The sequence below is a fragment of the Miscanthus floridulus genome, chromosome 18 (genome assembly GCF_019320115.1).
Source record: "Miscanthus floridulus cultivar M001 chromosome 18, ASM1932011v1, whole genome shotgun sequence".
Taxonomy (NCBI): domain Eukaryota; kingdom Viridiplantae; phylum Streptophyta; class Magnoliopsida; order Poales; family Poaceae; genus Miscanthus; species Miscanthus floridulus.
Window position 1 is genome coordinate 51,808,334 of NC_089597.1, and position 13,870 is coordinate 51,822,203.

A 13,870-nucleotide genomic window follows, 5' to 3' on the forward strand; every position below is an offset into this window, starting at 1 on the left:
ACCACGTCCATGTCCATGACCAGCGGCACGACGTGGTGCCTCGTTATCCTCATTGTCATCATCCTCATTTGGTGGTGGTTCTCTATGAGGCATGTTCAATTGGAGAGTTTGTAGTTGTTGTATCAAATCATTCATTTGTGTACGCAGCACCTAGAATTCCTCCACTGAAACAGCGACACCATCTCCACGTCCTGCCATATTAGTAGAGGGGAAAAAAGGACAATATATATGTGGAATATATGTGGAATCACTCCCTCACCACTTGCTGAACAAGTTCTTTCTCTTCCTAGAAAGGGCAAGAACCGGGGCTGCAATCTGTAGTGGAAGAGTGAAGAGACTACGGTGCAACAGCTCACGGTGCTTTTAAGTGGAGCTTGGTGGGGTAATATGTAAATGGAATGCGCTGAAATGTAGTAATGCAAAACCGAATAATAATCCAAGAACTCAAGTCTAAGTTGCTGAATATAAAGGAAAAGATGCTCAAAGAAAGGAACAAGATGTAGGAAGTGGATAGATGAACACCAATTGCACCAAACGAAACTTGTTGCTACCCAAACCCCTTTGTGGTGTGCTGAACACAATTCTCTTTTACTTCTTTTCTTTCCCTTTTTTTTGAACAAGAACTCATTGTTTTCAGTCCTTCTTTTGACCCATATACATCTTTTCTTTTAACCTTTGTGAGAAACGCAGCACAACTTTCAACTAAAGAGGCACATAAGGATCAACTAAGATGGACGGCGCAGCACAAAAACAAGAAACTCACGTGGGGAATTTGTGGCGGGTAGAAAACAAGGGTGGAACGGGTGGGTTTTTTTTTTGATTTATATATATGCAGCAAGCAATGACGATCAGAACAAGGGTGGGATGGGTGGGTACATGCAGCAAGCGATTTGATGATTAGAACAATGATAACAACTAGAATGATGTGGAAAAGAAAATTTCAGCAACTAGACAAATCTTAAAGGATTAAAACTCGATAAAGCAAACTACAAAATCAGTAGCACGTATGAATTTGGGCTGTAGGTTTTCTTTTTTGGCTATTAGTGGACAGTAGGTATATAAACTCTATCCTACCAAAAACAAGAACAATCCTAATGAGTAAATGGAGGCTCTGATACCAGATGATGTGCACACGTCTATGCAGCACGTGTAGCAAGTTGTTGTGGCCCGATCTTCTCGTAGGATCTGCGAACTTGATAAATTGTCGCTGCGTGACCTGGTGAAGAGGCAGTGCACCGCGAGGCTGTCCACGTGACGAACTACCGAGACAATCACCCTTCCACGTACCGACGAAACAGCCCACGCAATCACGCCCTATAGACATGAAGGCACGAACTGGGTGAACCGCAGTTCGGCGTTCTACAACTCCCTCAGGAATCGAAAGAACAAGTGTTGCAAGCCTCTCAAGACTCACGCATAAACAAAACTCCACGAGTTTGTGTATACTAAATTCAGCTAATCAAAATCTGACCTTTTATTGTCTAGTACAAGATATATATAGGGATAGGGACGTTCAGCTTGGAGTAAATGGCAGCATGCGCATGCACCAGTGGATTTTGTGGCTGGTTCGCGCGTCTTTCAGCTTCTGATAGCAGTTACTAAAATGAGCATAACTCTTTATTGGGAAGTCCAAATAATGAGCCGTTTGATGGGCTAGAAAGTAGACTTGAAGACGCTTCCATCCACATATAGAACACCATCTAACTCCTTGTATTCTGTCAGCGGTGATGCTTGGAATTCGTACCATGTATCAGTCATCTAGCTTCTGGTTGCATTTCCATGCAAAGGTGATGAACCACCATTTTTTTCTTGCACACCAAAGGCTTCTTGGTTCAAATGTCCAGAGGCTTGAATCCATCTTCATCCCATGCTGGTTCATACACTCCATCATTCCTAAGGACATTGGAACAAGAACTCAAAAGCATAGGCTCATTCAACATAAACTGATTATTAAACATAAGGTTAGCGTTCACCTGAGAATGAATTTCCTTCTCCAATTGTTTAGCTCTACTTCTTGTAGTTGGACCAGCTTTATCAAGTGGAGTTTCATTTGAAGATGAGTGAATGCTAGGAATGTCCTCATTACAACCGGTGAAGCCTGCGGTCTCGACCAACCAAGCATCGGCGGGGCCATCTTCTTCAGCTCGATCAATGCTAGAGTCCCCGAGACCCGAGCACGATGTCAGGCCCAGCGAGCAGCAGGCGCCGCGTGCCCCGACCAGCCAATAGTGTAGGCTATAGCTGTAGAAGAAGATGTAGTTGGGTTATTGTAAACTTGGTCCTTTTCAGGCAAACTTGTAATAACGTAACTGTATATCAACATAAGCTTGTTTGTTTTGTAGAAAACGTGTTTAAGCTCGGATACCGTGTTGATGTAACTAAGTTAGAACGTGTTGGCGTTCTATTTAGTTGTACCAGTTTAGTCAACACGTTATCCTAAAAGGTTTGTATGGCCTTGGTTTGTCTTGCGGTCGGAGTGTGAGGTGCGTAGCTTGTGCACACGTAGAAACACACAAGTCAAACCAGAGAGCACCTGCCGATCACCCGTAGTGTAGAGAGCGGATCCCATGCACGCGTTGGGAGGAACCGGAGACAGGGCCTGCTCCGAGAACCCGAGAAGGAATAGTGGTTGGTTTTAACAGGTAGAGTTAGAATAACAATAGACTTCGAAGTGACACATTAGAGTGGTCGGAGAAATCATAATAGCTTTATTGAAATAAATTAAAAGTACAAGAGGGGTACATATCTTAGTAGCTAAGCATAGAAATGCCTAAGCTTGTCGATGTGCCAGGAATTGGATATGTCTGTGCTGTCTAGGCGAGCTAACCTGTAAGATGTAGGGCGTGTAACCTCCTTGATCATGAAGGGTCCTTCCCATGGGGTTGCGAGTTTGTGGACACCAGCCTGATTCATCTTCCACTTTAGGACTAGGTCCCCGACCACGAAGAACCACTCCTTGACATTCTTGTTGTAGTACCTGCGCAAAACAACAAGGTATTTGGATGTACGTACGCAAGAATCGAGCCGCTTCTCTTCTACACTATTCACTTCTAGCTCCCGCACTTCATTGGCCTTGTCTTCGTCAAAGTTCTCTACCTGTACTGATCTGAAGGCTATATCTGCTAGGAGCACTGCCTCAGCGCCATAAACCATAAAGTATGGTGATACGCCGGTATTGCGACTGGGCTGGGTTCTAAGACCCCAGACCATGGCTGGTAACTCTTTAAGCCATCTTCTAGGAGCTTTGTCTTTCTCTCTATGCATCCTCTTCTTAAGTGCGTCCAGGATCATACCATTTGCCCGCTCGACCTGTCCATTAGCTCTAGGGTATGCCACCGAGACGTATTTTACTACTATGCTCCTTTCATCGCAGAAGTCCCAAAAAGCATTCCCGATGAACTGAGTACCCAGATCAGTGATGATGCTATTGGGTATGCCAAAGCGGTGGATGACCTGGTCGAGAAATGCAATAGCCTTTTCTGAAGATGCCTTGACCAGGGGCATGTACTCTATCCACTTGGAGAATTTGTCGATCAGCACAAAGACGCATGTAAATTTTCCAGGGGCCGGTTTGAAAGGCCCGATCATATCCAGTCCCCAGCATGTGAAGGGCTAAGAGGCTGGTATAGTCTGAATCTCGTGTGCTGGTACATGGATTCTCTTGGCGAAAAACTAACAACCTTCACAATGGCGGACTAGCTTCTCTACATTGGCTATGGCTGATAGCCAATAGAACCCTGCTCGGAAAGCCTTGCCGACCAGCGTTCTCGAGGCCACATGGTTGCCGTAAGAGCCAGAGTGGATTTTGTCTAGGAGATGTTCACCATCCTCCTGGGTTATACACTTCATCAAGATTTCCTCCTTCGCGTTCTTGCGCCACAATTTGCCATCGACGAGCAGATACTACTTACTGCAACACATCAGGCGTTTGTTTTCTGTCTGATCGGTGTAACCGCTACCATCTGTCAGGTACTTGATGAAAGGTACTCTCCAGTCGGGCTTCTTAGTGGTCGAAGGTGGTTTGGTGGTGTTTGACGCCAGAACCGTAGCCACCAATAGCTGGTCTGGAGGCTTGTTGACCGCGGGATCTTCTTCTTTGATGGAGGGCGTGAGTAGGTCTTGAACAAATACGCCATGTGGGACTTTGGCTCGGGATGATCCTAACTTTGACAGCGCATCTGCTGCTTGATTTTTGTCTCGGACCACATGTGTGTACTCGATGCCATAGAACTTGTCTTCCAGCTTTCTGATCGCTTTGCAGTATGCGTCCATCTTTTCACTGGTCGTATCCTAGTCCTTATTAAGTCGGTTGATGACCAGAGCCGAGTCTCCATAGACATAGAGACACTTGACACTGAGCTCGACCGCAATGTGCAGACCGTGTAGGCATGCTTCGTACTCGGTGGTGTTATTAGATGCCGGGAAATAAATCCTGAGGACATATCGGAGCTGCTCCTTGGATGGTGATACAAAAAGGACTCCTACTCCTACGCCGTCGATGTTGAGAGAGCCATCAAAGTACATCTTCCAATACTCGGCGGGCCCCTAAGAGGCTGGTGTGCTTAAGTCTATCCACTCGACGATGAAATCAACAAGTGCCTGAGACTTGATTGTAGTACGGCTTGCAAATTCCAAGGAGAAAGGGCATAGCTCCATTGCCCATTTGAGGATGCACCCATTTGCATCCTTGTTGTGAATGATGTCTCCCAGAGGGTACTCGGTCATGACCACCACACGATATCCGTCGAAGTAGTGTTTCAACTTTTGGGATGTAATTAGTATGGCGTAGATCAGTTTCTGAATCTGTGGGTATCTGGTCTTGGATTCACTGAGCACCTCACTGATGAAATAAATTGGTCAATGTACCTTGTAGACGTGGTCGGGCTCGTCATGCTCGACCACCATGGTAGTGGAGACCACTCGATTAGTTGCCGTGATGTAAAGCAGGAGGGTTTTGTCTTCTCTGGGAGCAGTGAGGACCGGAGGTGATGTAAGGAATTATTTCAGCTGTGTAAAGGCAGCATCTGCTTCCTCCGACCACTCAAACTTCTCGTATGCTTTGAGCAACTAGAAAAATGGTAGTCCTTTTTCGCCTAATCTAGATATGAAACGACTGAGGGCAGCCATGCATCCGGTAAGCTTCTGAACATCCTTCACCTTTTTGGGTGGCTTCATGTTTGAGATAGCCTTTACTTTCTCTGGGTTAGGGCGTATGCCATCATGACTGACGACGTTGCCGAGCAGTATACCAGATGGAACACCAAAGATGCACTTCTTTGGGTTCAATTTCCATTGGAATGTGTTAAGGGTTGCAAAGGTACGTTCTAGGTTGTCGACAAGGGTGTATGCTTCCTTGGTTTTAACAACTACATCGTCAACATAAGCCTCGACGAGGTTGTCTTTTATCTCGTCTTTGAGGCAGGCCTGTATGGCGCGTTGGTAGGTAGCCCTAGCATTCTTGAGCCTGAACAACATGGTCGTGTAGCAGTAGGCACCGAAGGGCGTGATAAAGGATGTCTTGATATGGTCATCCTTTTTGAGAGCGATCTGGTGATAACCAGAGTAGCAATCGAGAAAGGAAAGCAGCTCGCAACCGGTAGTTAAATCTACGACCTCGTCTATGCGAGGTAAGCCGAAGGGGTCTTTAGGGCAGTGTTTGTTGAGATCAGTGTAATCAATGCACATTCTCCATTCCTTATTCTTTTTGCGTACAAGAACCGGGTTGGCTAACCACTCCGGATGATACACTTCTTTGATAAATCCGGCTGCTAAAAGCCATGTAACTTCTACCCTAATAGCCTCCTTTTTGTCATGAGCGAACCATCGTAGCTTCTGCTTGATGGGTTTGGCCTTGCTATCGACATTTAAGGAGTGCTCGATCAAGTTCCGAGGTACACCGGGCATGTCAGCGGGTTTCCATGTGAACACACTCACGTTGCTCCTCAAGAACCTGACGAGCGCGTCTTCCTATTTAGGATCCAGGTTGGCCCCGATAAGGGCCGTTTTGCTGGGATCACCGTCGACCAGCTAGATCTCTTTGTGCTCTTTGGACTTGATGTTCTTGCATGGGGCCTCGAGCTCTAGGATCTCTAGGTGGTCAACAGGGGTCTGCTTGGTGTGGAGCGTGGTCTCGGCCATGCGAATAGAGAGGTCATGAGCCTCTGCTATTTTGAAGCTGTCATCCTTGCAGGTGTAAGCTGCGTATACGTTGCCCCTGAGAGTTAGAACTCCCTTCTCAGTAGGCATCTTGAGCACCAAATACCTGTAGTGAGGTATGGCCATGAACTTGGTGAGCGCTGGTCGGCCAAGGATAGCATGGTAGGTGCCTTCGAAGTCGGCGACCACGAAGTTGACGTAGTCAGTGCGGAAGTGGTTTGGGGTACCAAATTGCACAGGTAGCGTGATCTGCCCGAGAGGTGTGGAGCTCTGTCCAGGGAGAACACCCTAGAACTGTGCCTCGTATGGCTTGAGATCAGCCTGGGTTATCTTTAGGGCTGGCAAACTATTCTTGAACAGTATATCGATGGAACTGCCGCCGTCAATCAGCACTCTATCGAACTGAACCTTGTTGATACAAGGATCGAGAACCAGAGGAAAATGCCCTGGCTCAGGATTGCAGCCCATTGGTCCTTTCTGCTGAAGGAGATCTCACGGTGAGACCAAGGAGGGAGCCATGGATCGGCGATGAGGTTGTCGGCATTGGCCACGTTCAAGCAAGCGCGGGCGAGCAGCTTGCGCTCTCGTTTGGTCTTGATGGACACTCTGCCCCCAATGATGGTATGGACACGGTCGGTTGGCTTGACGTACTTGTGATGGGGATCTGTGTCTTGATCATCGTTGTCCTCGTTACGCTGCTCCCCTGCGTTGTTAGGCTTGTCGGATTTATCCGGAGCCTATTGGTGCATGTAGATGGATTTGAGAACATGGCAATTCTCTATGGTATGGTTTGACTTGGGATGGAGCTGGCAGGGTCCTTTCAATGCTTTGGCGTAGTCTTCTTCGTAGTTGCGATGTCCGCCACCTTTTTTAACGATGTTGACTTCACCGTCATCTTCCCGAGCATGCTTGCCCCTATAATCGTCACGGCGATTACGCCGCTGATTACGCTGGTCATGGTGGTTGTGGGAATCGTTGCGCTGGTTGCGGCGATCAAAATTGTCGTTCCGACCATGGTTGCTGTGGTAGTCGTCGCGGTGTGGGGGGTGGTCAGAGCATGGAACCCTTGCTGCTTCTTCGATGATTATCTTTTTAGCATCATCGGCGTCCGCATATTTTTTAGCAGTGGCTTGGAGCGTTGTGATCGATTCAGGTCTTTTGTGGAGGAGCTTGTCCCTTAGGGCATCGTGGAAGTGGAGACCAGTGATGAAAGCTTCGATTGCCTCGTTGTTGGAGATTGACTTGACCTTGATGCGCATCTCCGAGAAGCGTCGGACGTACTTGCGCAGTGGCTCATCTTTGCGATCTCGAATCCACTGCAGATCATATTTGTTGCCGGGTTGTTCACAAGTAGCAATGAAGTTGTCGATGAATGCTTGCTTGAGCTATTGCCAAGAATCAAAGTAGTTCGCCAGCAAGCTGACCAGCCATTGGTGGCCTGCATGGCCAACGGCGACTGGGAAGTAATTAGACATGACGTGCTCGTCAGCCATGGCTGATCTACACACGGTTTCGTAGAGCATGACCCATAACTTGGGGTTCTCCTTGCCGTCGTACTTCTGGAGTTTTTCGAGCTTGAAGTTTTTTGGCCACACGACTTGGCGAAGGTGAGGAGTAAACTGCTTCAAACCCAAAGGGCCGTGGGTAGTATTCCATACGACGATAGCTTTCGTGGGATGCACGATCGTTGGCTCTTTGGTTAATGCGATCGCATAGATCGCGTTCTCCGAGGGAATGGCAGAGATCGTTATTGCCATCACGGCGATCCCGATTGCCCCCCTGGTTGACCCTGCGACCGTGGTTATCACGGTGATTGTCGCGGTTGTCTCGTCGATTATCGTCTCGGTTGTTGCGGTGGTTGTCGTCCCGATAGTTGCGGCGGTTGTCATCCCGACCACTGTTTCTGCCTTGACGGTTGTCTGGTGGGTCGTTGTTGCGCGAGCCATGTTGGTTGGGTGACTGTGGGCGACTTGAGTACTGGTGACTGTGGCTTGATTCGACTAAGATGGGCGAAGCCCGGGCTTGGTTTGCGATCTCTACGGTCTAGGCTATAGCAGCCGTCAGGTAGGCTTGTACATCATCATGAATTGCCTGGATTTCCAAGGTATTGGGTAGTCGTTGCATTGTCGCCATAGCAACAGCTACGTTGGCGCTTGGAGTCCTAAAGACCTGCTTTTCCCCTACCCTATCAAAGGCATTGTTGATATCGCATGGCTGGAACCTTATGTGTCGTGCCTCCTCTTTTGCCTCGGCTTCGGCTTGTCTACAATTAAACCGGTCAATATTGCGTGCTTCGCGTGTTAGCCTTTCTTGTTCTATTTCACCAACTACCGGTGGTTCATCATTACTGACGACATTGATCAAGTCTCCTCGCCTTGGTGGGAAGGATGGGAATCGTGGGAACCTCGGAGAGTGGTCTGGGATATCCAGATCGTATTCAACTTCTTCATTGTGACGATGCTGGAGCTCAGTGTGGACGGAGCCATTAGATGCGATGCCGGACGGGGAGCTTGAGCCTCCCTCTTGAACTATGTGGACCGATACTTCTTGATACTTCTCAATCCGAACCATGCCGACGAAGTTGCATGGCTTTGGTCGAGGTCGGTGTATAAAACATAGATCCGAGCAGCGTTGTATATTGTACGCGTAGTTGGAAATAGTGTTTCGCAGGCCGTAGGGCTGAGCCTGGTAATTCTTCATCAAGGCTTCGCACTCGGAGAGCCGGAGACCCATTGCGGGGGCTAGTCGGCAACGAACAGAGCGCCCTTCAGGAGTAGACGTGACCACGAGATCCGTACTGAGTCGTGCAGGACGACTGGCCCGAGCTGGTCGGGTAGATCTGTTGTGGGTAGTGGTTACCTGCTCGGTAGGTTGATTTTGAATCGAATCTACCAGAGGTAGGGTTTCAGCAAGTTTGGTGCTGACCTAATCGATGAAGTCGAGCAGGTCGGTGTTGTCGATCTGCCTCCCTTTGTAGTGAGGAAGCGAACCACGGGTTGTCGGTGTGGCTGAAGACGATGCTGGTGTGGCTAGAGCCAGATCCAACATGGTCAGAGCCGTAGCTGATGCTGGTGAAGCAGTGGTCGACGCAGATTGGATCTGTGCCTCCTCCGTGGTCATGGCGATGAAGTTGTCGGAGCCAGTGGTCTAGGTGATCTGGCCAATGGTGAACATGAGGCCGTTCGGCGTAGCCATGGAACTGGGGATGATGACCATCTTGTTCATCTGGGGAGCAGTACGCACACCCCCTACCTGACGCGCCACTGCCGATGAAATATGGTCGATAGTCTACCTAGGGATATGTCCAAGATTGTAGATTATCGGCAGACAGGTGTGCAAGCTACGAACGAGATGGTGACGCAAGACAGACACGAGGTTTTATCCAAGTTCGGCCGCCGTGAAGGCGTAATACCTACGTCCTACGTCTGATTGTATTGTTGTATGTCAATTAGATGATTTTTTAGAGGGGTCCCCTGCCCGCCTTATATAGTCTGGGGGGCAGGGTTATAGATCTGGAAACTAATCCTAACCAATTACAATTGCCATAGGTGGCCGAATAAGGATTCCTATTCTAACTGACCAGGATCTTGCTTGATCTCCAAATCTGCCTTGATTCCTTGCGCGGGACTCCGAGCAGATTGGCTGGGCCACGCGTCGTCTTCTAGTGGGCCGGACCCCTGGTCCAGGCCGGCCCAAACCTAGCCGTAAGGGTATAGGGGTTAATACCCCCACAGAGAACTATCTATATTGCTCAGTGTCCTTGTACCTTTATGGAAATCGAGGATGTATACGATCAGGATGAGTTAATTTTTGCAAGTATATCTCATACGCCTATATTTAAAATCATGTAGTAACTGTTCATGCTCCTATTCCATAAATACCTATCGTTTGTGTTTGTAGATGTCATTGCTATGGTTGTGTATGTGGCCGATATCCAAGGAAGGGATGACTTTCGGATGCACCTGTTAAGACATGTGGTGGTGATAAATGAAAGGTACTTGTTTAGTTGTGAGGGATAGTATAGATTGAAAATTTTATCATTGGTCGATGCTAATCAATTTTGTAACTTGTAGGTACAAGTGCATCATAATAAACATCAAGGAATCACACATATTACGTCACATATGGGAATGGCGGCAAGCGGCATCAGAGTTGCGCACTTTAGCTGCCCTCCATGTACAAATGAATAAGAGAGGTACCGCATTATCGATGTCCTCATATCTATTGACTAATTAAAGTTTCAGTTATTACATTTTTTGCTCGAGCATGATAGGTGAAGTGACCACTACTGAATTCAGCCAAATGGTATTTTGTTCTATTTGTAATCAGGCGTATGCATTTAAAGGTGAGGTTCTTTTGGGGTAATTCATTGATTTAATTTTTCACATAGTTTTTTCTTTATAGGCCATGACAATGTGTTGCGTCCCATGGAGAAGCCATGATGCCTACTCACCGATTTGGAGAAATATAAATAATATTGAGATTATTTACACGCTTTTGACATGAACTTTCAATATATGATGGACAAGAATTTAGTTCAATAAAAGTCACTTTATCCCTTTTCATTGGTCAGAAAGATTCAAAATATGTAGACCGTGCAATTTTTGACGACTTATTTGGTTGCTCTATTTGGTTTGTAATAATCAAAGTATCCAGACTATTTACTATTTCTACCACGAGCTTGATTGTTTGATTTAATTTATATAATGATCAAATTATTTGAAGCAATGTTGCTGCTTTCTGCTTCACTATTTTTCACAAATTAGTACGGTAAATATCTTCTGAAAACGAAATGTTTATAGAAAAACTGTCGAATCTAGGCTGCATTCTGGCCCAACACTCAAATGTTGTCACCGAGTTCACAGTTATTGTCACCATTATCTTCTCTACTATAAAGGAACACTCAAAACTATCCTAGGTACACCCTAGAAATTATCCTCCGCTGAGACGTCCCAACCACTGTACACCTAGAAAATTATACCCAGCATTCCAACATTATTAAAATATATGGCTCTTAATCCTCTCACAGTCTTCAACTCGATCCAATGCCCACCATTGTTTCTATCAAATGCCTCAACGCTCCTCCCCCGCTTGGCAGGCATCCCCACGCCCGCGACAACCAGCGGTCAAATCCCACCTCCGTCTGAAAAAATTGTCCTGATAAGCTGGTAAAGAATAGAGTGGATTATCTCTACCATAAAGGAACACTCAAAATTATCCTTGGTACACTCCAGAATGCTTCCCCCACTGAGACAACTCAACCATTGTGCACCAAATAATTTGTACCTAGGATTCCATTTTATTAAAACCAATGGCTAAGAATCAACCCTCAAAGATTTCAACTGGATCCGATGGCCAAGGTTCTTTGGATCATCCCACGCCTAGGCTTCAACGCTCCGCTCCGTGTCCCCATGCGTGGCAAGCCAGGTTCGATCCCGGCCGAAAACGCCGTGATGCCCGTCTCGCTCCGCGCTGTCTTCTCGACCAAAATGGGAAGTCACGATCCCTTCTCCCATCTCAATTGTCTCCTCGCTCCCATTTCAATCTCAATCTCATATCAACCAAAAGAGAAAGTCACGGTATATCAGCAATCTGCCGCTTCCTTGCCAGTTGCCACCAATCACCAGCTCGGTTGCCGCCGGACTCCATGATATAGATTGAGACCGCGTGCCCTACATCATCAATGCAGGATTGAAATCAGCTATGTCAATGAGCACCAGATTGATCGCCACTCTGTTCGGCAACTGATACACCGGCATTGGCGGTTCCCGCTCCATCTTGTTGTACCACGACACCGCGAGCTGCTCGGCCCTAGCCTGGCGCTGCCCACCGTCTGCCTGCGACGACATCTCTTCTTTGAACCCACTGTGAGTTCCTCACCGATCTATGTTGAACGGCCTTCGTGTCGCGTCCTCGACGCACCGTGCCACCACACTCCTTCTCTATTCTCTCCCTTCGGATCTGTACCCATGGCTGTCATGCCTGTGACCTTAGCGTCTTAGGCCCCGTTTGGCAGAGCTTAGCAAGGGCAAGACAATAGCCGCAGATGGCGACAGACTCTCGGTTGCCGCAGCCTTGCACGCCCTAACCGCTAGCATGCATGTCGGCTATTTTCATATTCACGTGCTTGGCACAAATAGCATTTAGGTGTAGGGGCGGAATCACCAGTGTGCCGCGAGCCATGGCGGGCGCCATACCTGGTGGCCGACGAGCACACGGGCCATCCCATGGCAGCGACAATTGCCTGACTAAGATTGGAAGTACTATGGGTCAGTTCGCTGGTCTGGACTTGTCCAGCCAGCCGGTTGATGCTCCTCACAGTTCACTGTTCACCAAACCAGCCGAACATATTTTTCTCTCACAACAAACCAGCCGGAACAGTGTTTTTCAGCCAAGTTTCAGACCAGCGAACGGGGCCTATGCGGCATGTATGATGTATTATACCACACAAGTATAATATGGCTCGGTATCGTTGTCAGGCTTCCTAGAGTTACCTCATTAAATGACTTCGGCAATGGCGTCCCTTCTTCCCTGAGCTTTTCAATCTTCTTCTGAGCCTCTTTAGCCCATGTATACTTGGCCAGAATGTGCTCTACCTCAGCAATCGTGCAGTTGCAGTGCTTGGTGGCGTTAATCTTGTCAGTGTTTCGGAGTTTCTGTATAAAAATTACGGTGCAGACAATTAATCTATCCCACCCCAAATAGCAAGCACTGTATCCAAAGAAAGGAAAAATATCGATGGCGCCGAGGTAGCGCAGCACAGCGGAGTGCTTCTTGAAGGCGTTGATGAAAGTGTCCTCGCTGGCCCGCCCGGCGATGAAATTCTTGAACGTCCCCAGCTTCCTCGCCTTCTCCATCGTGTCCGCGAATTCTGCAAATCAAACAGAAATCGGGGAGAGGCCGGTAAAGCCGCCGCACCGCCACTAGCCTACGAAAAGGGAGCCGAAGCCGTGCTCGGGCATGTCGGCGACTTAGGCTACTGTCACGGTGGGAGTTTTATGTGAGTTTCTTTGCATTAAATAGGTTGCCACATGGCACTTTTGATGACATGGCAGTGTATTAAAGAAGGATGAGAAGAGATGGGTTTCATCTAGATGAAACTCTCTTGGCACGATTAACAACTATGTATGAGTCTTGGAATTAAATGCCTATGAAACCATAGAATGAAACTCTCTATTGAGAGTGGGTGTTTCATCCAAGTTTTATTTCATTTCAAATGACATGGCAGTCTTGAAAACAACGTAATGAAACTCCCCATTGAGACTGGCCTTATGGAAGAGGGTGAAGGAGGATGCCTCGGAGCCCTCCACGGGCTTCTTGCCAGTGATGGTGGACTTGATCTTGTTGAACCAGTCGAAGGACGAGAGGTGCGGGGTCGAGGCGATGCCGCGGGAGGGCGTGAGGATGCGCATCGTCGGGCGGGAGGGCGTGAAGATGTGGAGTGCCCAGCGGGAGGCCATGGATTTGGATGTTGTCTCCGGTGAGCCAGCAGCGGCCAGGCGCGATGGGGTTTCTTGCTGGGGGTTTATTGCGGCGACCGAGAGGAGAATAAGATGGCTTCCAAGAATGCGAAAACCGCACACCACGCACATTTAGGCCTTTTTGACGGCCCAAGTGATGCTTAAATGTTTAGTAGCACGAAAAAGCTAATTTTCATCCTTTATTAATCGATAATGATACAATTAAGACATACGGACAGACGCCTCCATCCTCT

The 13,870-nt window shown here is 47.8% G+C and overlaps 1 protein-coding gene across 1 annotated transcript; it reads right to left on the minus strand.

The window, feature by feature from the left end:
- Positions 1-11,730: 11,730 nt before the first annotated feature.
- On the minus strand, positions 11,731-13,616 carry LOC136523835 (uncharacterized). The gene is made up of 4 exons (XM_066517379.1): positions 13,421-13,616; positions 12,651-13,027; positions 12,561-12,573; positions 11,731-11,828 (listed from the first exon to the last, which is right to left on the minus strand). The coding sequence occupies exons 1-4, from the start codon at positions 13,614-13,616 to the stop codon at positions 11,731-11,733; spliced, it is 684 nt and encodes a 227-aa protein (XP_066373476.1).
- Between the last annotated feature and the right edge of the window lie 254 nt (positions 13,617-13,870).

What these genes read in the sequence shown, in the direction of transcription:
- LOC136523835 (XM_066517379.1), bottom strand. Translation starts at nt 13,616, where the DNA reads ATGGCCTCCCGCTGGGCACTCCACATCTTCACGCCCTCCCGCCCGACG. An exon ending in CACCCTCTTCCATAAGGCCA is followed by an intron (nt 13,028 to 13,420) that starts GTCTCAATGGGG and finishes TTTGATTTGCAG; the next exon opens with AATTCGCGGACACGATGGAG.